Genomic DNA, 26,457 nt, shown 5'->3' with positions numbered 1-26,457 from the left:
TTCAGCGGGTTCGGGACTAGCGGGTCACAAGTCAAGAAGGGCACTATCCTTTCAAACACTTAAGTTGTGGAAAGGAGGGGGTAGGTAAGGAGAATATCAGCATTGGAGTCATTGTCATTTTGTGTGTTTATCTGTTTTATAAGGATGGGAGTGATGTGAACGTGGCTTCCAAATCTTTATCACCAGCCCTGATCTATCCCCTGACCTCAGAGTCTTATATTCATATGAATGTTCGATACATTTTGAAATTATTTCAGTCACTACACATTCAATATTTCATCTTCCACTCTTAACCAAGTCTTCTGCCTGTATTCCATGTCACCCTTCAATAAACCAAACTAGAAGCCTATATGTTATCCTTCACCAACTACTTCAAATAAACGGCCACCTCCTATACAGCTTGATTACATATACATATGTATTCTCCTTTCTATTCCTGGGATAGATCCTAAACCTTCCTCAGCTAGACTCCATTCTCTATCCTGCATCAGAGTGCTCTTCCTAACATGGACCTTGGAACCTATCATCTTTCTACCAGATACTTTTATGGCCACCTTCTACCCACATGGTGAAGACCTAGGCTCCTGATAAAAGAACTCCAGTCTTTGGCATTCATTTATGACCAAAATGACTGCATTTCCCTGAATATACCTTCTCAAAATTACTGCATTTCCCTGAACATGCCTTCTCAACATCCTTTCTGCTGCTGCTCCCGCTTTCCCCCTTTATCTGGAACAGCTTTCTGTACTTTTTGATTAGCAAACTCCTATTCATCTTTCAGGACTTCATTTATATATTATATCCTTTATTTGGACTTCTTTGTAACCCTCCTATCATCTCCCAGGGTGGCTAAGTGTCCCTTCACTAAACTGTTACAGTGCCATACGCATATTACAATCACAGAATTCTCATACTGAATTGGAGATGTCTACATGTGACTGTCTTCTCCTGGATTTTGAGCTCCTTGGAGTCAGAAATGATGCCTTGATTTTCGTATTCCTTTGTATATAGCGTATCAGCTGGCACATGATAACTGTTCAAATGCTTGTTCACCTGGACTGAGCAGGGGGCGTTGGGAGGGAAAGATGCTCAAGAGACAAGGAGAGAACCCTACAAAGAGGTTTGAAAGCATGGGTAGAGGAGAGAATAAGGATGCTATCTTGTGGGCTAGTTTTGAACAGAAGAGCCATCTTTAACTGTGTGCTTAAGGGGAAGGAGGTAAAGATGGAAGCAGATGGAAGTGGTACGAAATAAAGTGAGTTTCAGGTTGAGGGACCTACTTTCTTTGTTAAACAAGCGGTTGGAAAGCGGGGTGGTGTTCAATCAAAACTTGGTGAAAATAGCGGCAGTGAAGACACACGTAGAACACATTTGCTCGGAAAGTAAATGCTCATCCTACATGCAAAGAACCGAGAAACATTTATTCTGCAACATGCAACCTCTTAGGACTCATTCATATGCTTGCAATTCGTTTCCGAGGCCGAGTTTTAGGTGCCCCTGGAACATTCTCGTTGCATACGTGCGCAAATGCTTGTGTCTGGAGCTCTCTGCCCTTGGGCCAGGCTGCAGGCTGGCCACCGGAGCCGGGGTGGGTGGCTGTGCTGTTGCTGTTGGTGGAGTCCAGGGAAACATGGCTCGTGGCCAGGCTGCCCGCACTGTGGGAAGAGTAACTATACACCGTCTGGAGAAAGGCCGATTTTGTGTTAGTGTCTTGCTTACAAAGAATAACATAGCATTTGGGGAAGAACGTGCAACACAGGATCCCGTAGTTGGATATTAAAATAACGATAATCTCCACAGCTGGCAAATATTTGCCAGATGTGGTGGCATACACGGGGATGAATGTGATCCAAGCTATGAAGTAAATGAGCATGCCAAATGTGATGAACTTGGCTTCATTGTAATTCTCAGGTAACTTCCTGCCTTTGAAGGCAAATAGGAAGCAAACGAAGGCCAGGATGGCAATGTAGCCCAGCATAGTGCCAAAGGCCAGGACGGACCCCTCCTCACACTCCAGGATAATGACTCTGGGCAAGGACACGTTCACTTCCACCGCAGGGGCTGCAAAGACCAGCCAGAGGGTGCAGATGGCCACCTGGATGCCTGTGCAAGTGAGGATGATGGGGATCGGCCTATAGAGGCACTTCAGGAAGTTCTGTAACTGGGGGTCGAAGCTGAAGGCAAGCAGAATTTTCAGGGACTTGGTCAAAATGCAGGAGACGCAGAGAGTAAAGCTCACCCCAAACAGCGTCTGCCGGGTTCTACACGTGAAGTCCTGTGGCTCTCCCACGAAGAAGCCGGTGCTGGCAAAATTGAGGACGTGGCAGAGGAGGATCACGTAGCAGACCGTTAATCCCCCAGATGACTTCACCACGGGCGTGTTCAGGTTCCTGGTAAATATTATGCCCACGGCCAGAACAAACACGATTCCCAGCAGGGACAGTGCCAGGAGCAGGATGGCCAGGGCATCACTCCAGCTGAGATACTCCACTTCCTTTTCAAAGCACGTGGTGCTCTTCGCCGGGGCCCAGTGAGTTTCGTTGTCGCATGAAAGGCAGTGATCCATGTCTGAGAGACAGAGGAGATGCGGTTACATTGCAAACATTTAAACGAGGTGATTATTTTTATAAATATATATTTTATTGACTTTTTTTACAGAGAGGAAGGGAGAGGGAGAGAGAGTTAGAAGCATCAATGAGAGAGAAACATCAATCATCTGCCCCTTGCACACCCCCTACTGGGGATGTGCCCGCAACCAAGGTACATGCCCCTGACCAGAATCGAACCTGGGACCCTTGAGTCCGCAGGCTGACGCTCTATCCACTGAGCCAAACCGGTTCAGGCAATAAATGAGGTGATTGTCCAGCATTCTACAAATAGAGTTCTTCTCAGCCATAGATGGGACTAGAACATGGATATAGATAATGGTCACAATGGTTACTTATTAAAATAAAGCCTGCACAGAACCCAAAGAAGGGGAGAGAGTACAGATGAAGGTGAGGGAAAAGGAAGAAAGGAAGAAAAAAAAAAAGCCAGCTAGGCTGTGGGGTTTTAGGAAATTATTATACTCAAGAGAGATTTTAGTCTGCTGTGAACTTGCTATTATAGGTGGCTGTTCAGGGGACTCTGTTGAGAATAAAAGCTTTAGAATCAGACATGTCCTCAAGTCCCGTTCTCTGTCACCTGTGAGTCCTGTAATAGTGAACAAGCGAATTGAATTTCCCGAGCCTATTTGCAGTTCTCTTCATAAAAACCGACTCTGCCTCATTGGGGTGCTGCCTTCAGTGAGATTATAGATAGGAGATGCTTCGTGTGGAGCATAGCAGGCCGTAGACACTGTGGTGGGAGCTGCTATTGTCAAAGAGGCTGCAGTTCTTTCAGAATCAGAGACAGTGTGGCTGGGTCACCCCAACCAAAGCGAGATAACACAAGATTGTAATCCATGACAGTTGATAAGAGTTAAAGTTTATTTTCCCGGGGAGGGGGGTGCGGGGGGGGGGTGAGTGGCATTGAGCCTCTCGCTCGCAGTGATAAGGTTGGAAATGGTTTATGTTGATTCTGACTGCAGGTGCAGCACTGATAGTTGATAGCGTGGAGTTTCTGGGAGTGTGATTGCATTTGCTCCCCATTTCCACCCCTAATGAAGGGGTCCCAGCTACTTCTAAAAAGCCTTGCTGTGAGCATCCATCTGCTTACACTCCACAGTGCCCACTCAGCGTTACACAGCACCTGGGTTCTCTCCCTCCTTAACCTCAAAGTCAGGTTGTGTTTCTGTTGATAAACTCTACATTCCCGGCCTCCTCCTCTTACCAAATCCGATTCCCTTTCTGCCCTGTCTTTCCTTTCCCATTGCTGCCCGTGTCTGCCATTTTATTCATTCGGCCAACATGTATTGGCCTCGCCTGTGTACAAGGCTGTGCACTGGAGACGTCAAGAGGAACAGGAGATGGTATCCTTTCAGATTAGCCTACATCCTTGCTGTTCCTCCAAAGTTGTGCTCAGTGTTTTACACTTGTTCTTGGAAGCAACTTGCCCTGGTTAGCAAAAGACAACCCAGATTGTATCCTGAAAGACTTTGTGCGTCTTTATGAGAAATAAATGCTATGTACTCTCTTGGTGTTTTTATTTATCCCACTTGGCAAACAGTTGTAGATACTTTTTTGCCTGGGAACCCGCCCCCCCCTTACCTAATTATTTATGCAGCACAGCCCATTCCAGTTTGGGATAAATGGGATTTTTGTAAAACAATGACAGAACATGGATATTAGAATGTTTACATTGGGATGCTTCTCGTCTTGGAGCCAATTAGAAAAAAAAGAATAAGCATTCGGGAGCTATTCTGGCTCTGGGGTTCTCAGCTTTTATAGGACAAATAGGAATGCTTCTGTTAAGGGAATGTGATGCTTTTATTTATTTATTTATTTATTTTACAATATATTTTTATTGATTTCAGAGACGAAAGGAAAAGGGAGAGAAAGATAGAAACATCAATGATGAAAGAATCACTGATACATGCCCCACACTGGGGATGGAGCCTGCAACCTGGGCATGTGCCCTTGACGGGAATCGAACCTGGGACCAGTCAGTCCTCAGGTCATACACTCTATCCACTGAGCCAAACCAGCTAGGGCAGGAATATGATGCTTTTAAAGCAGGCTTGACTCCAGGGAAAGTGCTGATAGCTCCTTTCAGGGTTCCGAAGGCTACTGACCTCACTCCTGTTCTCTAATATGTGTATATTGCTCTGATGTTGTCAAATTGTTAACAGGTTTGGCAAAATGATCAGTTAGTAGCATCTAATCTCTGTCAATAGTTCACCCCCTTGTCTCACAGAAGGTTCTTCTTCAGGCTTCACTGTTGTCTCTGGGTAAGAATAATGAGATCTCCCGGGTAAGCAAACCTCTGTATCTACATAGATTTCTATTATGCTTGGCTTAGATAATTCAGTATTAGTTATTTATAGCTATTGTGCCCCAACTGCAAGTCGGCATATCAGTGTGGGAGATACATGGATAAAAATGGACAGAGGACATGCACTGTTTTAAGAAGTGCAGGAGAGGAATCCAGTTGAGGGGATGTCATTTTCCCTTGCATGTGAAGTTACTTTCACATCCTTATTGTGTATTGGTTGCATGTCTGCTGATATAATAGAGCAGATTCCAAAGATAAGATGAAATTTCACAGCTATTTTATCTAGGAGAGAGGCATGAGATGCTCCCCCCCCCCCACAAATGAAAGAATAATCCAAAATGGGATTCATATAAACAAAATATCAGCCTAAGAGAAATGGTCTAGGCATGTCACTGCCCAGGTTGCAGAGACTGTAATTACCCGTCTGGTTACTGTAGTGATTTTCAGGGCAGTTCACACACTCATAGCAGCAGGTATGCTGACTTCTGGTGGTTTTCTTCATCTGCCCAGGACTGCATTCCTTGGAGCATTTCGATTGAATTTGCTGCAAAATGAAAAGAAATCCCAAATAGATTTTTTTTAAAAAAGATTTATTTTCACTAACTTGGACTTAATTTAAAGATATACTTACTAAATAGTATTTTGGTCTTTAAAAAAATAGTATCGTTGGATTGTGTTGTGATCTGGAGGAATGTGAATAAGTCTAAAAAAAATGGAAAATAGATAGTAAAACTACCTTATAGGTCTTCCAGAGCAAACCTTTAATCTGAAGTGCCCACACTCCCGGAGGATGCTCGGCTACAACCACAGGACTTCACCTGAGACAAGCTGGGCATCATTACAGGGATAAAAGTGAAACCTTTCTTCCCAGCAACATGGCCCTTTGTATGCCCCACATAAGAGAGAGCAAAGGCATGATAGCTTGGGGATGTCAATAGATTTGAGATTATCTGATGTCTTAGACTATGGGTTCGGCTGAGTTATCACAAATGCTGATAGCCCAACTAGCCTGCATATTGACAAGAGGATCTTGAAATCTGACCTAATTGATCTCAGGTTTTATTTGTTTTTGCTACCTTCTTGAAATACTTCTGAGTGTTCCTTGAAATATCTGTGGGTGTTTCCTTCAGAAAGGCAAACTGGTCTCTCTCTCTCTTTTATTTTTTACTAGAGGCCCGGTGCACGAAATTTGTGCACGGAGGGGGATTGTCCCTCAGCCCAGCCTGTACCCTCTCCAATCTGGAACCCCTCAAGGGATGTCCGACTGCCTGTTTAGGCCCGATCCCTGGGATCGGGCCTAAACGGGCAGTCGGACATCCCTCTCACAATCCAGGACTGCTGGCTCCCAACTGCTTGCCTGCCTGCCTTCCTGATTGCCCCTAACCGCTTCTGCCTGCCAGCCTGATCACCCCCTAACCACTCTGCTGCCAGCCTGTTTGCCCCCAACTTCCCTCCTCTGCCGGCCTGGTCACCCCTAACTGCCCTCTCCTGCAGGGTTGATCACCTCCAACTGCCCTCCCTTGCAGGCCTGGTCCTTCTCAACTGCCCTCCCTTGCAGGCCGGGTGCCTCCCAACTGCCCTCTCCTGTTGGCCATCTTGTGGTGGCCATCTTGTGTCCACATGGGGGCAGGATCTTTGACCACATGGGGGCAGCTATATTGTGTGTTGCAGTGATAATCAATCTGCATAGTACTCTTTTATTAGATAGGATAGAGGCCTGGTACAGGGGTGGGGGCCAGCTGGTTTGCCCTGAAGGGTGTCCCTGATCAGGGAGGGGTTCCCTTGGGGCGTGGGGCAGCCTGAGTGAGGGGCCTGTGGTGGTTTGCAGGTGGGCCACGCCCCCTGGCAACGCAAGCGGAGGCCCTGGTATCTGGAATTTATTTACCTTCTACAATTGAAACTTTGTAGCCTGGAGTAGAGCCAAGCCTGGGGCTCCCTCCGAGGCCCGCAGGCCATTTGTGTTGGGGTTATAATTGAAACTTTGTTGCCTTAATTGGGTGGGCCCGGCCAGGGTGTGCAGAAAGCTTTGCTTCCCCTGTTGCCGGTGGCAACCCTGGCCTGCTCTCTCAAGCTCCATTCTGCTGCCATTTGTTTGAATTTGTTTACCTTCTATAATTGAAACTTTGTAGCTTGAGTGGAGGCTTAGGCCTGCAACGGCTGGCAGAAAGCTTGGCTTCCTCTGTTACCTAGGAAACCTTGCTCTCTGTGGCTGTAGCCACCTTGGTTTGGGTTAATTTGCATACTTGCTCTGATTGAATGGTGGGCGTGGTTTGTGGGTGTGTCGGAGGTATGGTCAATTTGCATATTTGTCTATTATTAGATAGGATTAATCCTCACTGGAGGATATTTTTTTCCATTGCTTATTTTAAGAGAGAGTGGAAGGGAAGCAGGGAGAGCAAGAACGAGAGAGAGGTGTGAGAGAAATACATCAATTGGTTGCCTCCTGGGGCCTAGGATAGAAGCTGCAGCCCAGGTGCATGTCCTTGACTGGGAATCGACCCTTTGGTGTGTGGGCTGATGCTCTAACCATTGAGCACTGGCTAGGGCAGATGGTTACATTTTAGGAAAGACAGAAAGAAAATAAGAAAGTGAACCACACTTTCAGAGAGAGAGAGAGAGAGAGGGAGAGAGAGAGAGAGAGAGAGAGAGAGAGAGGAATTGAGGGTGTGTACAAGGAACAAAACCACAAGTTAGCTATGGAATTTAAGGAAAGAAGTTGGGGACAATGGATAGGCTCACTGGAGGCCCTGGTGGTGGGGTCAAGGACTTTTGCAACTGAGGTACCAATTAATTTGAGTGCTACAAAGCAACCTACAGCACAATTACCTTAAGATTCCTGAACTCTTTTTTTGTTTCCTGGTCTGTGATGATAAAGACATCATTCTTCAAGTCATATTGTGCCATCTTGGTGATAGTCATGTGGCCATTGACCTCCTTCCAGAACACAACATCATATCCAGTATTCATATCCCCATGGGCATCAAAATGAAATGACTTTCCTCCATCCGTGAATTTCACATTTTTCAGCACCTCTAGTAACTATAAAAAAGAATAGAAACAAACACTATAGAAATATTGTAAGTGTATCCATTATATCAATCTTAAAATTGTAACACTGCCTTACAAGGAACATTATCTACAAATTAGAAAAAAGACATCTCGAATCAGTGAGTGTGGTAACTAGATGCAAAGGTTCTTACCTATTGGGCAACAATTTGAGAACTCTAGCCTCATTTCTGCCAAAGTCTTGCTCTGTGAATTTGAGAAGCAAGTTAATGTTTATGGCTGGTAGCTTCTCTAGACCATGACATTGAAATCTGAGCATATTCATTTTTCCACATTGCAGAATTTCAGGATGGGTCCTCTGGGGCAGATGCCTGGACTCGAACTCTGGTTCCATATCTAATTAGTGGTGTGATGCCAATAGTTACAATTTTTCTTAGGCCTCAGCTTCTCCATTTGTAAGAGGAAGTAAATGAAACCTACCGGTACCTTCTAGGGTTTTTGGAAGGATTAAATATAATTTTGAATGTAAAGAGTGCCCACTATCTGGCACAGAGTAAGGGTTAATAAAGGCTGTTTTAATACCTATTAATACCTGTCATTAATTAATGAGGACAATATGCAAACAAATAAAAGTATTGAGTCTATCAACTAACAATGTCATCTGACATTTATCTATTACTTGCTAATACTCAAATCTGTGATACCGTTTTACTTCGTAACAACTTGGTGAAGCATGCTGAACACGGATTATCTTCCTCTTTTCTTATATGAGGACCCCTAGCCAAGGGGCAAAGGGAGTTATCTGAGGACATCTTGACTTTCATTATATGGTCTTTCCATTGCACCTAATAATATATTAATTCAAAGTCTTCTCACTGTTTTTTCTCTCTGACTCCAAAGTATTCACCAATGTGCCACCTGTCACTATGAAAGGTAGCAAAAGGCACCTTTTCTTTCTAGAATCACAGTTGGCCTGGGTCTTGGCCCCGTCTGAGCGGGTAATTCAAGCCAGTCGTTGTCCCGCTCACCTCCCCAAAATAAAGGCTGAGGGGACCGAGCTACACACCTGGGAGGTGGCCAGTAACAGCAGCACCCTGCTCTGGGGCATGTACTGAGTAGCACCCCCATCAGAGAAGTTTGGTTGATGGGTGCCGGTAAGGGAATGGCTAATGTCCACCTAAGTCCATACTTTGTAAGCCACGTGGGAGGTTTGGATCTTATTATCTCAACTCTGCTTCAGTGATTGAGTGCAGAGTACAGTGACTTCTAAATTCCATTTAATATATTAATATTAAATAATTTTTTTAACTTGAGGGGATAGAAATGCAATGAAAAATTACTTTTTTTTTTTAAACCAATTTGTTCAGTGAATACAATGCAACTAGGACAGGAAACATGTTACTGACAAATGAGGCAGCCATGTTGGGCTTGTGCTTCAGAGGAAGCACACTGAGCACGGGGGAAGAAAGCAGGTTGCAGGTCTGGCTCCTCTGTTAACTTGATATATAATCACGGCTAAGTAAGTAGCCTCTGTGAACACACCAGGCCCGCTCATTATCTAGGTCTGTGATGCCACGTGGCCTTTGTTAGGTGCAAAAGCTATGAAACGAGGCAAAAATTATTCTATTTGAATAGAATTATTCTTATTTTATTCCATCTCAGTTAATTGTTTATGAATGTTTCTTACCTTCATTTTTTTTTTTTTTGTCAATAGAATATAAAAAAAATCAAGTTGTATTTTAAGGAAAATATATTAGCTGTGACAGTCATTTCAATGACCAAATGTCACTTTAGTAAAATCTCTAAGTATATTGATTTTATTACACATTCCCACAGATTTCATAGTTCACGTAATGACCGTAATTTCATCAGTGTTACATTTAAATAGCAGGATATTAGATTTAACCTGGTGAAATTAACAAAAAAAAATCCTATTCTAGCAATTTTGTGGAAGAAAAAAATGGAGGGAACAAAAATAAAAGAATAAGTGAGGGTCTATTGTCAAGATTCCCACCTCTGCCTGTATGTTGATTTTTTTTTTTCAGTTCCTTCCTTAAGCAAAACACACACCTAAGCCCCAGTAACTCAGTTCTTTAGGGAGCATATCCTTTTCCACTCTTGTGTTTGAACTATAATTTCCACCTGTTTTTTCCCTGCATTTAATTAGGTTTCACAGGGTAAAGTTCTGACACATACACATTCTGTAAATAATGATAACATTGTATGATGTAAATAAGTGCAATTCTGTGCTTGTTCTTATAGGAAAGCGGGTGGAGGCAAATAACACAGTGCATTTTATTCCTTGTTAAATATGATAGAACATTTGCACTGCAGTGTTGTACATTAACACTCCAGTTATTAATCTATTAAATGCCTTTTTCCACCAATTATGTATTTATTTTTCATCAAGACTCTGAAATTCACTATAAATCGACACTACAAAATGTAGAGAGTAGGATTTGCATATCCATTATTAGCTAATTCACCTCTGTGCCTTTGAGAACACAAGTCCAGGAGGTCACACCCGATAAGCTGGTGTAGTTGATGTTTTCCATTTCCCTAAGGGCTCTGATGCTTCACTCTCTCTCCACAATAAGCTGTGCTTATGAAACGGAGGTATCTATGTGAGTAGACCACAGAACAGCAGAGGAAGCAGCCTTGTACCTCCGATACCAACCTATGTTTTTTTTCTTTTGTGAAGTTTTCTGTGGTGGAGCACAAAGCCCACTGGACTAAAGCTGGGGCAGGTTCACTCCTAGCTACATGGGTGACCATGGACCAGACCCTACTGCCGAGGTCCCCTCCGTCTCTAAACTATTGTGTCAGTCACCAGAAACGCTTCCTCTTGTCACTTCTTTCAGATGGAGTGGGAAGATATGAGTCCTGTGGCCCTACACTAATATAAAAATTAAAGATGATAAAATTTTAGTACAGTAAGACCTAAAATTTTACAGTTATTATTTTTGTTATCACTCCAAAATCACTCTCTTATTTGAACGTGTCTCTCCTGATGTCTGGACTAATAGCCTACCGCCATTGCTATGGAGGATGTCTCATAAGTTCTTCAAAGTCAACATCTCCAAAATGCAATGCTTACTATTTCCTCCTCTGATCAGACCTCCCCTCTTCTCTGTGTTTCCACCTCAACAAATGGCACCAGTTGCTCACATGTTTGACTCATTTGTAGCATCTGTACTTCCATCTATCATCCTTTATATGCAGTTTCTCTCCAAATGCTCTCTTCATTCTTCCCCTTAAATATTCATGTACAGGGTGGGAGAAAAGTACGTTGACAGTTATGAGTATGCAAAACTAGAGTTGATGCTTGTATTATTATTTATTAATTATTTTATTATTTCCATAACAACAACTGTAGACCTACTTTTGCCTCACCCTGTATATGTTTCTCCATCCCCGTTGTCATACTGTAGTACAAAGCATCCCTATTTTAGCCTGGATTGCCACATTGGTCTTTTCCCCACCCCTAATGGTTTGATTGTATGCCTCACTAGAGAACTTTAGGGAGAAAATTGTCTTAGTTTCTATAATATTTTTAGCACTAAGCACAATGTCTAGAACATTGAGATATCCAACCAATATTCGCTAAATAAGTGTATTTATAGAAGTTTGATTATTAGACATTTCCTCATGGAAGTAAGGATTATCCTCAAATATTGGGAAAAATGAAATTCTTTAAAGTGATTTGAAATCTAAAATCATTCAAAAACTATTATTTAAATGTTAGTGAATTTTGCCAGTGGGAAAATAATCTTTAGGAATGTATCTTTGATTAGTGACCTTACATGTTGCTGATTTTTAAAGTTTAATGTCTATGGAACTTCCCTCATAAAAAGACAACATTATTTGCATTATTTGTCCTACTGAATATGGCACAGACATAGGTCACTCACATCATGATCAAAGGATCCTCTCTTCTTCCTTTCCAATCTGTTTCTGTTTGTTTCTAGATAAACAGACTCCCTGCGACATAAAGGACAACCCCAGGCTTCTAGTGTTTAAATAAAACATTTTAGCAGATTTTGTTTAGATTATACTATCTCCAGTCTTTTCCTCAGAAGATTTGAGATTTAATCCTGATGTAAAATATATTCCCAGACCTTTAGAGGATGAATAGCTCTTGCTATTTGTATTTCTCTTTCCTTATGAGGCTTTTTATGTTGTGATTTCATTATGATGTCCACTTAATTTATAGTTTTTTCCAATCCCTTATTAAACATTTTATACTAAAAAGAGTATATTTTCAAACAGGCATCTTAAAATTACTAGGTATATATATTTTAAAGCGAGTTCTAATTTGAAAAATATCCTAATTTCTAATCTTACTTCTTTATTAGGTTTTGTGCTTTGCATTTCCAAGGTGAAAACTAGTTTTAAAATGGACAATTTAAAACACCCTATGACCATCACATGATCCACCCAAATGTAAGCTGATCACCTCAGACTCTGGAGCTGGTGTTTGTGGGTGTTTAAAATAAAAATTACAAAAGTAGAAATAACCTGTCCTGGATTCCCACTTGTAAGAACAGAAGAATTGAGCTTTATTCCCAAATTTAAAACAAATATATTTTAGGAACATGATTCTGCTTCAAGGCTTTGAATACATAATACTGAGGAATTTGTTTTTGATGAGTTAAATTTATCATCAGAAAGCAGCAATTTGCTTTTAAATGACTTGTTCATGGGCATTTAAAAAACAGAATAGAAAAATTTTCACGAAATAGGGCCACATTAAGCTTGTGTTTCTACAAACTAATCAAAGAGAAGAAAGGGAAAGGCGTCCTTTACACACAATTAGTGATTCATTTTAAATGGAGATATCATAGGAACTGTTATGATTGACCTAAAACATTCATTTGAAGAAGACTGCAGTTTTAGAGAGACTGCCCTAAGTCAGAGTCATAATTGGAGGTTTTGGGACTATACGTCACCAGCGACATCATGAAAAGTAGAGGGCGTGGAATCAGATGACCCAGACTAGAATCATATTTCTGGCACTTCCTAGCTTAGTTTTCTCATCCATAATATTTAGTAACGATAAAAAGAATCATTAAGCATGCCTGGTCTATCTTGCATTTGTTAAGAGCATGAAAAAAGTACCGTATTTTCTGGCGTATAAGACGACTTTTTAACCCAGGAAAATCTTATACGCCCAGTTGTCTTATATGCCGGAAAATACGGTAATCCTTATGAAGCCTTGAGAAACTCTAGATCAGCTACAAATCCATAAACTCCAGGAAAATAGCACTATCAACAGAATCTTCTTGAAAAATAAAAGAACACAACTTTTGCGGGTCAGAGTAGGAAGTAAAGGTAAAATAACTCTATTATCTTCAGGAACAAAAAGCAATGGGTAGAAATCCAGGTTACTCAAACACGGAAGGTGTTGACTAATAAGAGGAATACTAAGAGCGTTTCTTATAACTGCAAATTAAAGCAATGAAAGAAATGGAGGAAATTGTGGTAGGGGAATTTTCTTGGGTATGTGAGTTAGTACCTCCCACGGTTGAAAGGCGTTGGGGTTCTTACAGTCTCGAGCTTGGCACAGATCCCGCAGGGCATGAGCAAGGGCAAACACAGCGAGCTGAATACTGTGAACAAGTCCTGGCTCCGTGTACTCCCAAAGGAAGTCATTTCTCAGGGAGAAGTTCCTGTCTGTATCCTTGTTAGCCGTGTAGGCCAAAGTCCCCTGAGAATGGTTGAAAATGCATTGACTCAAATCACTGTCTTGGACAGAAGCACAGGCAGACAAGAGCATGGCGTATTCATTTAAGGGTTTGTTATGATCACTGGGGAACATATGCAGATTTTGAAGAAAGGACTGGAAAGAGGACACATTCCCTTTTCTAAAGGTAAACCCTACAACTTTGCCAATCCTTTTAATGTTAGGAATGGTGGTGATCTTGATGGCTGTTGACCAGTTATCACTAGCAATCCAGACCTTATTTATATTCCTTTCGATGGCTTTACTGAAGAGACTGAAAACATGGAATTGCCTCAGAAATACCACAATGACATTAACGTGGGCTTCTGCTGTGATTTTCTCCAGTGTCTGGTTGATCCTGATCTCAATGGTGTTATCTGAGAGGAAGGCTGGGAGGACTTCTTTGAAGGCGATGCACACATTATTTGCCATGGTCTGAAGTACAAAAGTGCTGAGAGCCAGTCGTCCGTAGTCATCATCTGTGGTGATGATGCCAATCCAGTTCCATCCAGATTTCTGAATCAGGTGGGCCATGGCTTTAGTTTGGTAGAAGTCACTGGGCACAGTTCGTAAAAATGAAGGAAAGCGAATTTTGTCACTTAGGATTTCTGCCGTTGATTCATAACTCACCTGGAAATTGACAAGAATATTTTAGTTATGGTGCATGAAAAGAGCTCCAGACGGCTGTTCCTAGTCCGTGTTGCTTGACTCTGAGTAATGATGCAAGAACTTAGTGCAGGGCTCTCTAAAATCTGGTTCTTCAGAGACCCCTTTCTTACCTCCTGGTTCTTGGTTTGCGTTACAGAGAGAGCTGTAGTGCCACAGTCTGCTCAAAGCTTTCTCATCGTACTCAGAACAAATGCAAATCATATCACAGTTTACAAGATGCTACATGACCTGGCCTTTGCCTCTCTCCGTAAACGCATTTCTTACCATGCTCCTTTCTGCTCACCTGATCTAGCCATTTTAGTCTCTGGACATGTTAACATTGTACATGCTGATCTTTTTTTTTTTTTTTAGCCTAGATACTCTCCTTCCCTCCTCTATCTGCCCTTGGCTGCCCCTTCTCATTCTAGTTTTCAGCTAAACATTATCTCTTTGAGAAGTCCTTCTTGACCTCCATTCCCCCTTCCTTCTCACTCTCCTGTTTTCTTCATAGCACCTGACTGATACTATTTCAGAAACAAGGCCGTGGAGGTCCTCAAAGGTTTGTGTCTGGTCCAAATCATGCTGAAAACACTCAGAAACTAGACAGACTGAGAAGTGACTACTCCCTTCGTGCTTTGTCCGCTATCTGATCCATATAGGAAACATCCTCTCTTGGACTAGGACAGTGGTAGGCAAACTGCGGCTCGTGAGCCACATGCAGCTCTTTGGCCCCTTGAGTGTGGCTCTTCCACAAAACACCACGGCCTGGGCGAGTCTATTTTGAAGAAGTGGCGTTAGAAGAAGTTTAAGTTTAAAAAATTTGGCTCTCAAAAGCAATTTCAATCGTTGTACTGTTGATATTTGGCTCTGTTGACTAATGAGTTTGCCAACCACTGGACTATGAGAAAGGAACGTTAAAGTAAAAGCAACTTCCTAACTAGTTTCCCAAATTACCCCGACCTTTCATAATAAAAAGTACAATCAAAACCAATGGAGGGAGGTGGAACAAAACCTACCTGTGGCATGAGCTGTAAACTCAATATCCTGGAGACAGCCATGCTTATTTCTGAGTAGCCAGCCCCGATGACAGCCTTAACCCTTGGCATGTAGCTGGAATAGTTGCACTTGAACTCCACAATTTCTCTGGAGCAGTTGAACTTAGAAAGAAACCTCAGAGCAGCTGCCATTGCCACGGTCACTTCGGTACAAGTGTCATAGATTTCGTACCCCAGTTTGACTCCAGATAATAATGTTGAATTATTGATCATCTCGATGCTGTGTATCAGAGCAAGAGTTTGCAGAAACATTGCTATTTCAAACCTGTTGAGAAAGAAGCATGTTTTGAAATCAGAAATTAACTTTTCTACAGACATGATGATATCTCATTTTATCCACATCTCAGCCTTGTAATAGTTTCTGGATCAATGAAACTTACCTTTTGAAGGGGCTAAACTTTATTTAAAAATAATTTTTGATGGAAACCTTTCTAAAAAGATATATAGAAACCCAGCCCAGCCAGCGTGGCTCAATGGTTGAGCGTTGACCTATGAACCAGGAGGTCACTATTTGATTCCTGGTCAGGGCGCATGCCTAGGTTGCAGGCTCCATCTCCAGTAAGGGGCATAAGGGAGGCAGCTGATTGATGATTCTCTCTCATCATTGATATTTCTATCTCTCTCCCCCTCTCCCTTCCTCTCTGAAATCAGTAAGAAAATATTTTTTAAAAAGGACCCCATAGTTTCTCAAGTGAATTCTGTGGAATAGGATTTAACCTTTTCTTAATGAATTTTGGGATAATTTTGAGCACTCAGTTTAGTATTCTGCAGTATGAAGATGTGTTTGATTTTTCCTTTTTTGAATGTAACGTCAGCACTTTATTGCTGTCCGAGCACCTGTGTTTTAGATTCACAAGCCTATATTTTAATTTTCTGATTATAATCTGTTGTGGCCGAAAATCAGATTAATAAGGTTCTTAAAAATAAACCTACAAACAGTCTCTGAATAAAAGCCAAGTAGCCTTCTCCTGGCCAAAGTACACTATTTTGGCTCCAAGGGATAGCTATTTCCTGTTTCAGAGGGCTTTTCCAATTGACTTCTAGGTGTGTGATTATTCCAGAGCACTGAGTTGTTTGATTACGTATTTACTGTTACGTTTATTTCATCCTTTGCCATATACAAAAGGTTGCCAACAGAACCTAAAACATAGTAAGGGTTCAATAATGTTCTTAAATGAATAAGAGGGGATATTATTGTTCATGGTTTTGCTCTTCTAAAGTTTCCTCTTAATTAATTGAGATATAACAAAATAAATAAAATTATTTGAATAACATTTTTTGTCCTTGTGGATTATCTAAATGTGAAGCTTGACAAGTTTAGAGTAAGTTTTTAATTTAAAGAAAGATACAAAGGAGAAAGGTTAAAGCAATGAATTATCTGCCAATTAAAATGTATAATATTTTCAGAGTACCCACATGTTAGCTCCATGAGCATCAGAACCTCCTTGGTGTATTCACCCCAGTATATCCAGTGTCTAGAACTGGGCCTCAGTGACATAGGCATTTAATAAATAGTTGTTTAATGGTGAATGAATATTTCTCTCAAGGAGTGACAATAGGTGAAAGGATGTTTAATTTAGTGATTTTTTTCCCTGGAATAAGTTTGCTTTTTAGATCAAATAATTCTTTAGTGTTTTCCATTCTTAATTATTAGCCTATAATTGTGGGCCTCAAACCTGTAGTCCTTCTTTGGGTACCAATTTAGTGCTCTGAAAAAAATCTTCATTAATTATTTTGGAGTGTTCCCCGGTATTCTTGATAATCAACTATTATGATAACAGTAGCTCAACATGCCCAGCTTCTGAGTAGAATGCCAGGAAGGAATCTCATTGTGCTGTGGGATCACATTCAATCTGAAATCATTCTTAGAGGGCTTGGTAGATACTTTTTTAAAAATGTAAGTATAGTTGGCATACAATATTAAGTACTTTTTGATAAAGAAAGAAAAAGGGGTGGGAAAATGAGATTAAATTTACACAAAAACATCAAGATTGGGATGTTAGGGTTAAAAGGAAGCATGGGGATCAGATTGCCATAGCTACAAAAGCTTATGCCACCTGCATCCTTAGAGGTTACCCAGGCCCTTATTTTACAGACTAGTGGCCCGGTGCACGAAATTTGTGGAGGGAGGTCCCTCAGCCTGGCCTGCACCCTCTCCAATCTGGGATCCCTCTCGCAATCCAGAACCGCCGGCTCCTAAGCGCTCACCTGCCTGCCTGCCTGATGCCCCTAACTGCTCTCCCACCTACCTGATGCCCCTAACTGCTCCCCTGCTGGCCTGATGGCCCTAACTGCTCTCCCCTCCTGGCCTGATCCCCCTAACTGCCTATCTGCTCTCCCCTCCTGGGCTAAACACCCTAACTGCCTATGTGCTCTCCCTTCCTCTCTGCGCCATCAGACCCCAGTGCAGGAGTGCTGAGAGCTCTCTGCCGAGGCCCTGCCCCCATCCTGATGCCCTCCTTCTGGGCTGGATGGCACTGTGGGCCTGTGTGTGCCTCCAAGGGGGGGGGGCGCCCCTGGCGGCAGCCTCATGTCCTGCTGGCTCAAGTTCCTGCCCCCATCCCCGCCCAGCAGCTCCTACCTGTGCGTGCCTCCATTGGGAGCAGCCTCTGCCTTCCCAGGCAGTGTGACCTTATTGCTGGGCAGGCCTGCGCGCACCTGCGCTGGGGGCTGAAGTCCCCGTCCCTGTCCCTGTCCCCGCCCACCAGCTCCTGCCTGTTGACAGGTCTTGACTGGGACACCCTTAGGACCAATTAGCATATTACCTCTTTTTATATAGAGATGAGAACATTGGAAACTGGAACTCAAAGAGTTTAAGTGATTGGCCTAAGTCTACAAAATTAGTTTGCCCCCAAACTGAAATTAGAATTCAAATATCCTGCTCTCCTTAAAGAAAATCTATTTGTAACATCCTCTACCCCACTTTACTTTTCCGTATTAAACTGTGCCTGTTGTCTTTTCTATAAACATGTAAAGTGTTTAACAAGGAAGGAACACTTTGGGTTGAGGAAGGGCCTTAATTTATCATTAAACAATTAGATTAAAAAACAATGAAATAAATGCAGTGTTGACAAAAATATTAATATATAGAAAAATTTTAAATCCTATTTTAAACTAAGGATTAAGTAACAGATCCATGTTTAAAACAAAAACCATGTTGTGAATGATAGAAATGTAAACATGTTAAGTATATTTGTGATGGACAGACTACAGTGTCTTCTTGGTTTTCTTCAACTGACTTCTGGGATTTTTTTTTCCAGGCAAAACATATATAAACTTATTAATAAAAAACATTCATTGCTTCTGCACTTGGAGGCTAGTTATATACATAGCACTGATAACATCTCTCTTTTAAGGAAGCATAGTAAGACTATGACAACTTAAAAACATGAGAGTTTAAATTTTATTAAAACAGGTTAGATGTCAATACAAGTACACATTTGCATACCTGGTCTCTCTGTGTAACCTTGAAATTTAATTGTGTTCTTTAAGGCTTTACTCACCCAACACATTTCTGGATTTCTGGTCGTCTGGGATAACCTTCTGAGGGCAGCATTTTTTCATGAATGGCGAACAAACCTCCAATCATGATATGTCCCGGAGAAGTGGCCGCCACAAAGTCATCAGGGGTCTGGCAGGGCTGGGAAGGAGCAAGAATAATCACAAAGCAGGTAATCAGCACAATCAGTAATGCCATGTTTCTAACTCATTTGCTCACTTCATGCACGTTCTCAGGAAACAGTAAGCTCACAGAGTAGAGTGCCAACAACATGTAGCTATTTTACCTGTAAACACCATGGAAGGTATAGGACAGTGGCAAGGGCCAGAAACACTCAGTATGCAGATACTTGCTGAAAGTCAAAACAGCTCTTCACCAATAAGAGCACATCAGACTTCCTAACACTCCTTTGGGGGAGATGTGTCACAGCAGGAGTGCCTGGGAAAGTGGATAGAAACACAAGGACACTTTCGTATTTCCAGGGGTGTCATATTCAAGGCACAAAAGCGTCAATGCAGTTCATAAACTGTTTAAGTAGCATCCTGCTTTTATCTTCTTGAAAAGGCTCTATTTAAAAAATGAAATTCAGTTAAGTTTAGGTATTTACATGTTTACATGTAAGAGGAATAAATCGTTTTTTTGTAGTGATGGGCAAAACTAAAAACAAGGTGAAACTTGTCTGACATAGTGTTTTGCTTTGAAAAGCAAGTTCTGCCGTGGGTCATTGACATGCCCACAATTTGTGGATTTGATTTTTATAAATTTAAACCTGGTTTCAGGCTATATGTTCTTAAAAGCTTAGGAATCTGACCTAACATGATTTTATGGATATAATTTAGAATTTATAGAGGATAGATAAACCTTAGTAACTTGGGCTCCATTAAGAAAAAGTTTAAAATTCTAAACTTTACCCTTTAAAATAAATCTTTTTCAAATATTGGATTACTAAGGAATAATACCATGAGCAAGCAGTTCCAAATCCAGATATCCAGTTTTGTTTTATGGGTAGCAGACACATTTAAAGGAATTTCAGAAAATAAAGGAGTACAGTGATTACTCTGCTATTTTTCATCATCCAAATTAGCCCTCGTTTCTTTGCCATGTGGAGTTATGCAACAGAAGAGTGGAGAAGTTCTACTTCTTCACACAGTGTCAAGTGTTTCCTCGGTCTTACCATTTTCACCAGCGGCCGGATTTCCTCTTAGGACCCAAACAGGTTAAGTCTAGTTGCCCAGAAAGTTTAATAAACATACATGAGTGTAAAGACTCTTCAAATATTTTGCACTTGCATTTTACCTGACTTTTACTGATTTCAGAGAGGAAGAGAGAGGGAGAGATAGAAACTTTAATGATGAGAATCATGGATCAGCTGCCTCCTGCATGCCCCACAATGGGGATCAAGCCCACAACCCAGGCATGTGCCCTGACTGGGCACTGTGACCTCCTAGTTCATAGGTCGATGCTCAACCACTGAGCCACACCGGCCAGGCACATTTTACCCGTTTTAGTCTTAATATTAACTTTTGTGTATCTGTGCATGTGTGCAATTGGATAAATTTATGTTTTTATGTTTTGTAGTGAAGGATATTTTGCTCAGATAACCTTCAAGGTCTTCTGTAATTATAAGCATAAAGGTGAGCTCTGGTAAAGAGATACTAAAAAATAAGACATTAAGATAATTGTTCAGCCCTGGCTGATTTGACTCAGTGGATGGAGCATCAGCCTGCGGACTGAAGGGCCCTGGGTTCAGTTCCGGTCAAGGGCACATGCCTGGGTTTCGGACTTGATCCCCAGTGGGGGTGTGTGTGGAAGTCAGCCAATCAATGATTGTCTCTCATCATTGATGTTTCTGTCTCTCTCTCCCTCTCCCTTCCTCTCTGAAATCAATAAAAATATGTTAAAAAAAGATAATTGTTCAGCAAAAGTATATAATAGGTATTAAGCAAAATATGATCCTCATGTGACCATATTGCTCAGACCCGACTTTTATTTGAAAAATCAGTGACAAAAGTTATACCAAGTGATCTCTCTTACGTTACAATTTTAACAATATTTAGGGTCTTTGTTATCTGACAAAACTTAAAGGTAAACCACATGTTCTTACTTTAATCAATATAATTTAAGTTGGAAATGTATTTGTATAAGGCAACCTTCTGGAGGTAGGAAAGAAGGTTTAGAAAGCCCTTGTCTTGTAAAATTCAGTGTCATGTGACATAAAGGGTTAAGCTTTGGTTCAGACCCGGGTGGCTTGGTCTACCACTTAGCCTGTGATCATTGCTGAGTTACTTAACTTTTCTGAACAACAATTCTCTCATTTATTAAATAGGTCAAGTACTCATATCCCATACGGTGTTTTGAGACTTGCTGAATCGGTTTGTAAAGCTGCTATACCCTGGTAGGCACTCAATAATTAGCTCCTGTCTTATTAGGGCTGCTATAGCAAAAATAATCTGGTGGCACGTAAACCACAAACACTTATTTATCTGGAAAGAATACAAACATTTGTTTCACTGGGAAGTTCAAGATACTTTGCTGGCAGATTCGATGTCTGGTGAGGGCCCACTTTCTCACACATGCCTGGCTGTTCGCTAGAAACCTCACATGGTGGATGGTACAAGGGCGCCTTCTCTGCCTGCTTTTATGACACTAATCCCGTTTACGAGGGCTCTGTCCTCTCATATGCATAACCCCTGGACACAGACAAAAGTGGGGTGGAGGCCTGGGGAGGGATGGAAGTGGGGAGGAGGGTCAATGGGAAAGAAAGGAGACAACTGTAATACTTTTCAACAATAAAGATAAATAAAAAAGACAGAAAAAAAACATATAATCAAAGCTAATTGTTTGATCTACTTTTTGAGATGAAATGTGGAATTAAACTTAGAATAAAAAAAAAGAAAGAAAGAAAAAGAGGGCTCTGCCCTCAGGACCTATTCAGTTCTTCCCCTCCTACTATGGTGCCTTTAGGAGGACACCAACATTCCAAACATAGCAGCTCCTCCTTCCCGTTCCCAAACCCAGACTGAAGGTTATGAATTCTTAAATTTGGTGTGCTTTCTACAGTTGATGAAATCATTGTTCAGAGCTCTTTCTCAAACACCATGAATGCATGCCCGGTAGAAACGATGTTGTCTGTAATAGCATCAGTGGCTGGTTATTGTTCTCCTAGAATGTAAATCCATAATTGGGTTAAACTTGAGGGAAGATACAGAATACATTAATTACTTCAGAATTCCACTGGACACATTATCTTCATTGTGGTAGTTTTTATTATTATCAAGATTTAATTTTGAACTGGGGACAGAATTTTTAGCCATAATTTAGACTCTATGGTAGTACATGTTTTCTGCTATTTAAAAACTCTTAAAAATGACAATAACTGTTACTAATCCAAAAATGAGTGTTTTTTTTTTTTTTCATTTCTACCTTAAACAACCGTTTCTGGAAGATAAAAACTCAAAGAAATTTTGAGAGATACATTTCTGATGGCCTTAGCTCCTTTTGATCTCAAGTTACAATACTTCTTTGTTACTATCTTTATGTGATGAGGTATCTGATTAATATTATTTGAAGGGAATAGTACAGAAGGGATATCACTTCTAAATAACTCTTATAAAAACACCTTCGTTCTGCTTGGACCATTACAGTATGGGTGTGTAATAGCCGAGTAAGGATGCTTGGTCATATTGTTATTACTTTGCAGCACTAGCCATGGGATGACCGCCCCCCCCTCCCTCATCCATGATGAAAGACTTCAATGAAGACTGGGCCAGGCTGAAAATGGCTCTGGGACCAGAGGCACAGAATGCAGCATCGGCACTCTAGGAAACTTTTAAGCCAGCGGGGCTTGCCACCTATCATCTTTAGCACCGAGCTTTCCTTCCTGGTCTGAGTTTCCCATCCATCCTCCCCAACTCCACACCCCTCTTTCAGACTTCAGTACCTTTTTTTACTAACGATGGCACCACAAAGTTGTTTTCAGCATAATCCGCATTTTCAATGGGATTTTAAAGACAGAACCATCTTCAAAATTAAATGAATCCACTGAAACGATAAGATGTCACTTATGTGCAAGAGGCGGTGGGAGAGGTACAGCATGGCAGGGGCTCCTGGGCAACCTTTGGGCCACCCCACCCCAGCAGCTGACTGCTCTGCCTGACACGGAGCCAGCCAGGCAGAACAGGTCAGAGTGCTGACTCTGAAACTGAAGAAGCAGCCAACATGATGTTATGAAGGTAGGCGCCAACATCTACAGCCTAGGGGGGGAAACAAACAGAGTTTAGGAATGTGCTCTGATCCAGCAGTCCACATTGTCAATTTCCTATAGTTTAGTTTTCTTTTCTTTTTTTTTTTTTTGGTCTGGGCTGCACAAATATTTATTTAGCTATACTTGGGTGTATAGCTAAGTAATGTCATTTAGTTGGTTTTTAAATATATCAATAAGATCGGGAAAGTCAAAACAGCTGAAAGTCAAAACTAATTGTTAGACAAATGAATGAATATATTGGGACAGCACAGAGGTGGTGATTACAGCTTTGGCTGCCCTTAGCTGAGTGGATGTAGCTTTAGGAACCTGCAGCACTTTGAGGAACTCGGAAAGCTCATTTGGTGAAGACCACTCACAAACTAAAAGCAGAAACTCCAAGATCACACTGCGTTTCTCCAGAATGAAGATATGTTTGGGGAATCAGTGATACCTGCTTCCCTGTTGATTCATTCTCTGCTCTCTGCTTCTAATGAGGTGGAATAGTAAGCACCTGGCTGATTGTAGACCCAACAGACTGTTCACTACCGACTTATTTGTTTTCAACATACTTCATCAGGTTCACAGTTCATGTGAGTGTCACATGTCTGTGTTTTAAAGAGAAATAACTTTTTATATGTGCCACACATGCAGCTCTTAGTAAATAATAAGTAACTGGACAACAAACTCAGAAACTATGTCATATGAGCAGGTTATCAGTAAAAAGATTGCAAGATTGCTCAGGAATAGGAATACTTGCACTTATAGGTTCCATATCAACATAGGCAAAAGTAAGAGGTTGGCAAGTTTGAGTAGGAATCAGGACATTGTGTAAGAGACAAGAGGTTGGCAATTTTGAATAAGAATCAGGACATTGTGTAAGAGACAAGATTTGAGATTCCAGACAATCAACAGGTTTAATCCCTCAAACAAAGGCAGACAAATTTGTTTGGACCAGATCAGTGAATTATTGCAGATCTGGCTGCTTCAGTTGAAAGTTTTTTTTTTTTTTTTTTCAGAGTTTACTTGTAGGAGAGATAATAGAGCTATTGAAAACAAATAGATAGAAGAAGACAGTGTAACAGGTAACTAATTTAGAAAGATAACAATTCTATTTATGACTGCCGTGTAGAATCCTAGTTGGTTGGTTAGCTTCAGTGGATCAGTAGTTTCATTTAGCTCTTTGAATCTATCAATGTATCCTCAAATACTGTAGAAATAAGTGCATTTAATTCTTTATATCTGTAAAGTAGAAAATAAGAGTTGGAAGCAAATGAACCATAAATATATTTGTGCTGAATAGACTAATATCAGGTTTCCTGAGTTACTATCATAGGTAAACTGATTGTGTAGCATTCAGTGATTTGGGGAACTGTAGAGAGAACGTGGATCATTTATACTCACAATTCTATTCTAGGCTTGCTTTATCTAAATTAGCTTCAGGCAGTTACCTGACAATCTATCAAAGTTATTTTTCATTTGCTTGTAGATACTTTTCTTTACTGGGAAAGAAGTATATTAAACCATGCCTATAGTATAGTCATATTCAATAAATACTTATTGAGTGTCTACTCTGTGTCTGGCACTATTCTAGGTGCTGGAAAACAGAAGTGAACAAAACAGGAAAGAAAACTTCATACCTAGAGAACTTGATATTGTAATGGGGGAGACAGACAATTACATAAAATATATGTTTTATAATATATTAGCTATTAAGAGGTTTAAAGAATAATAAAGCGGTGAAGTGGTCAGGCAAGTGGTCAGTTAAGGCCTTGCACAGAAAATGACATTTGAGCTAAGACTTAAAGAAGGTGAGGGACAGAACTGGGTGGATGTGGGAGGGAAGAGTGAACCAGGCAGACAGGAGTCCAAAGGCCTGAAGAGGGAGCACGCCAGAGCAGCGAGGAGGCCATGCATTTGAGTAAAGGGGGAGAGTAGTAAGAGGTGAATTAGAGAAACGATAGGGGACCGTGACAGGAGGGCCTTGCGAGTCATTGTAAGGACCTTGGTTTTTCCTCTGAAATGGGAAGTTATTGCAAGGTTTGGGGCAATAGAGTGATATATTCTGATTTACATGTTTGAAGGATCACTTCATCTCTGTATTGAGATTAGATTAGAGGCCTGTTGGTAGCTATAGAGGGTAAAATTTGAAGTTGATACAAATTCTAGAAAACTATACATTATTTCTCAATATTTTTGTCTTGTTATCTTTATTCTAGGATACTCAGACAAAATGGGATAAAAGATAAAATGCAAACTGTTCGTCCTTTCTCTAAGTATGTAGTAAATATTACTTTTAATGAGGTGTGGTTGCAACATTTATTTTTAACTTCATGGTTCTGTCTTTGTGTTTACCTAACAGTAACAACATATATCTATCTTGGAAAATGCAAAAGATCAAAGGCTTTCTCCTCCATTTCTCTTCATAGATAGAAAAGGGACAAGAAAAGAATGATAGTGGACATTTTCCACTTTTGAACTCTGTTACTATCTTTTAGTGTATTTTCACATTTCATTTTCACGGTTAGTTTAAAATCTCTATACTTTGCTTTAGTAAACAAGGAATGATGAAAGCATTTTCTTGTGATTATGAAGTAAACAAAAAACTCAACTCCACTTAAGAAAAAAATCCCACGATATACAAGAAAAACAAAACACTGATGAGCTATAATTTCAGTGAATTGACAGCATGCTAGCTAGCAAAAGCAAGGGATCTGGTGACTTGCTATTTGGGTGCCAGGAACCTCTGAGAATTTTATGGAAGCTACTAGAGGAAGAGAAAAGGTGTTTCCCAAACTTCCTGAAGATATGAATAGCTGTTCTTTGATAAAAGAATTGTTTATATAAATAAAATTGGAAACACTGGGTTAATTTAAGTAGCCAGATTATTTATTACTCATTCCCAGGTCTCAAACTTTATTCAGCCTAGAGAGATATAGCCATATGGAGATATCTTTATGAAGTGCATGTTCTAAGTGTTTTGTCCATTTAAAAATGGCTATTCACTCTTTTTGTTACTGATTTGAAGTTCTTTATGAATTCTGCTAGACGTACAAGTTAAAAATTCTTTCTAACACTCTGTATCTTGTCTTCTCAAACCCCTCTCTATTCTTATTCCCTAAAGTGTCAGAGAAAAAACAGTGCCCCATTCAGGTCAGAATGACTAGTACAGAGAGAGAATTTCATGGATAAGGCAGGAAAACACTGTTCTGTTTTTTTGTTGCTAAAGTGTCAGGTTCCATACATGCCAACAAAACCCTGCAAAAGCCTGAAGTTGCATTTTCAAAGGAGTGAGTTAAATGTTGTCGTGTTGGCACCGGGGGAGATATAATTTGCTAGTTTCATTATGATAACATGGACAAGTCATCAATTAGAT

At 40.8% G+C, this 26,457-nt stretch overlaps 1 protein-coding gene across 3 annotated transcripts; it reads right to left on the bottom strand.

Moving 5' to 3' along the window:
* Positions 1-1,453: 1,453 nt before the first annotated feature.
* GPRC6A (G protein-coupled receptor class C group 6 member A) lies at positions 1,454-19,039 on the bottom strand. 3 transcript variants are annotated; one of them, XM_028142048.2, is made up of 6 exons: positions 18,846-19,039; positions 15,304-15,607; positions 13,433-14,269; positions 7,738-7,950; positions 5,332-5,455; positions 1,454-2,568 (listed from the first exon to the last, which is right to left on the bottom strand). In XM_028142048.2, the coding sequence occupies exons 1-6, from the start codon at positions 19,037-19,039 to the stop codon at positions 1,454-1,456; spliced, it is 2,787 nt and encodes a 928-aa protein (XP_027997849.2). The 3 variants fall into 3 exon arrangements, with proteins under 3 accessions (XP_027997849.2, XP_054578407.1, XP_054578406.1); XM_054722432.1 differs by having other exon boundaries at positions 13,958-14,269; XM_054722431.1 differs by lacking the exon at positions 7,738-7,950.
* Positions 19,040-26,457: the final 7,418 nt, after the last annotated feature.

Source organism: Eptesicus fuscus, chromosome 10 (genome assembly GCF_027574615.1).
Source record: "Eptesicus fuscus isolate TK198812 chromosome 10, DD_ASM_mEF_20220401, whole genome shotgun sequence".
NCBI lineage: Eukaryota > Metazoa > Chordata > Mammalia > Chiroptera > Vespertilionidae > Eptesicus > Eptesicus fuscus.
Note: the sequence above shows the minus strand (reverse complement) of the source record. Positions and strands in the feature narration are given on the sequence as shown.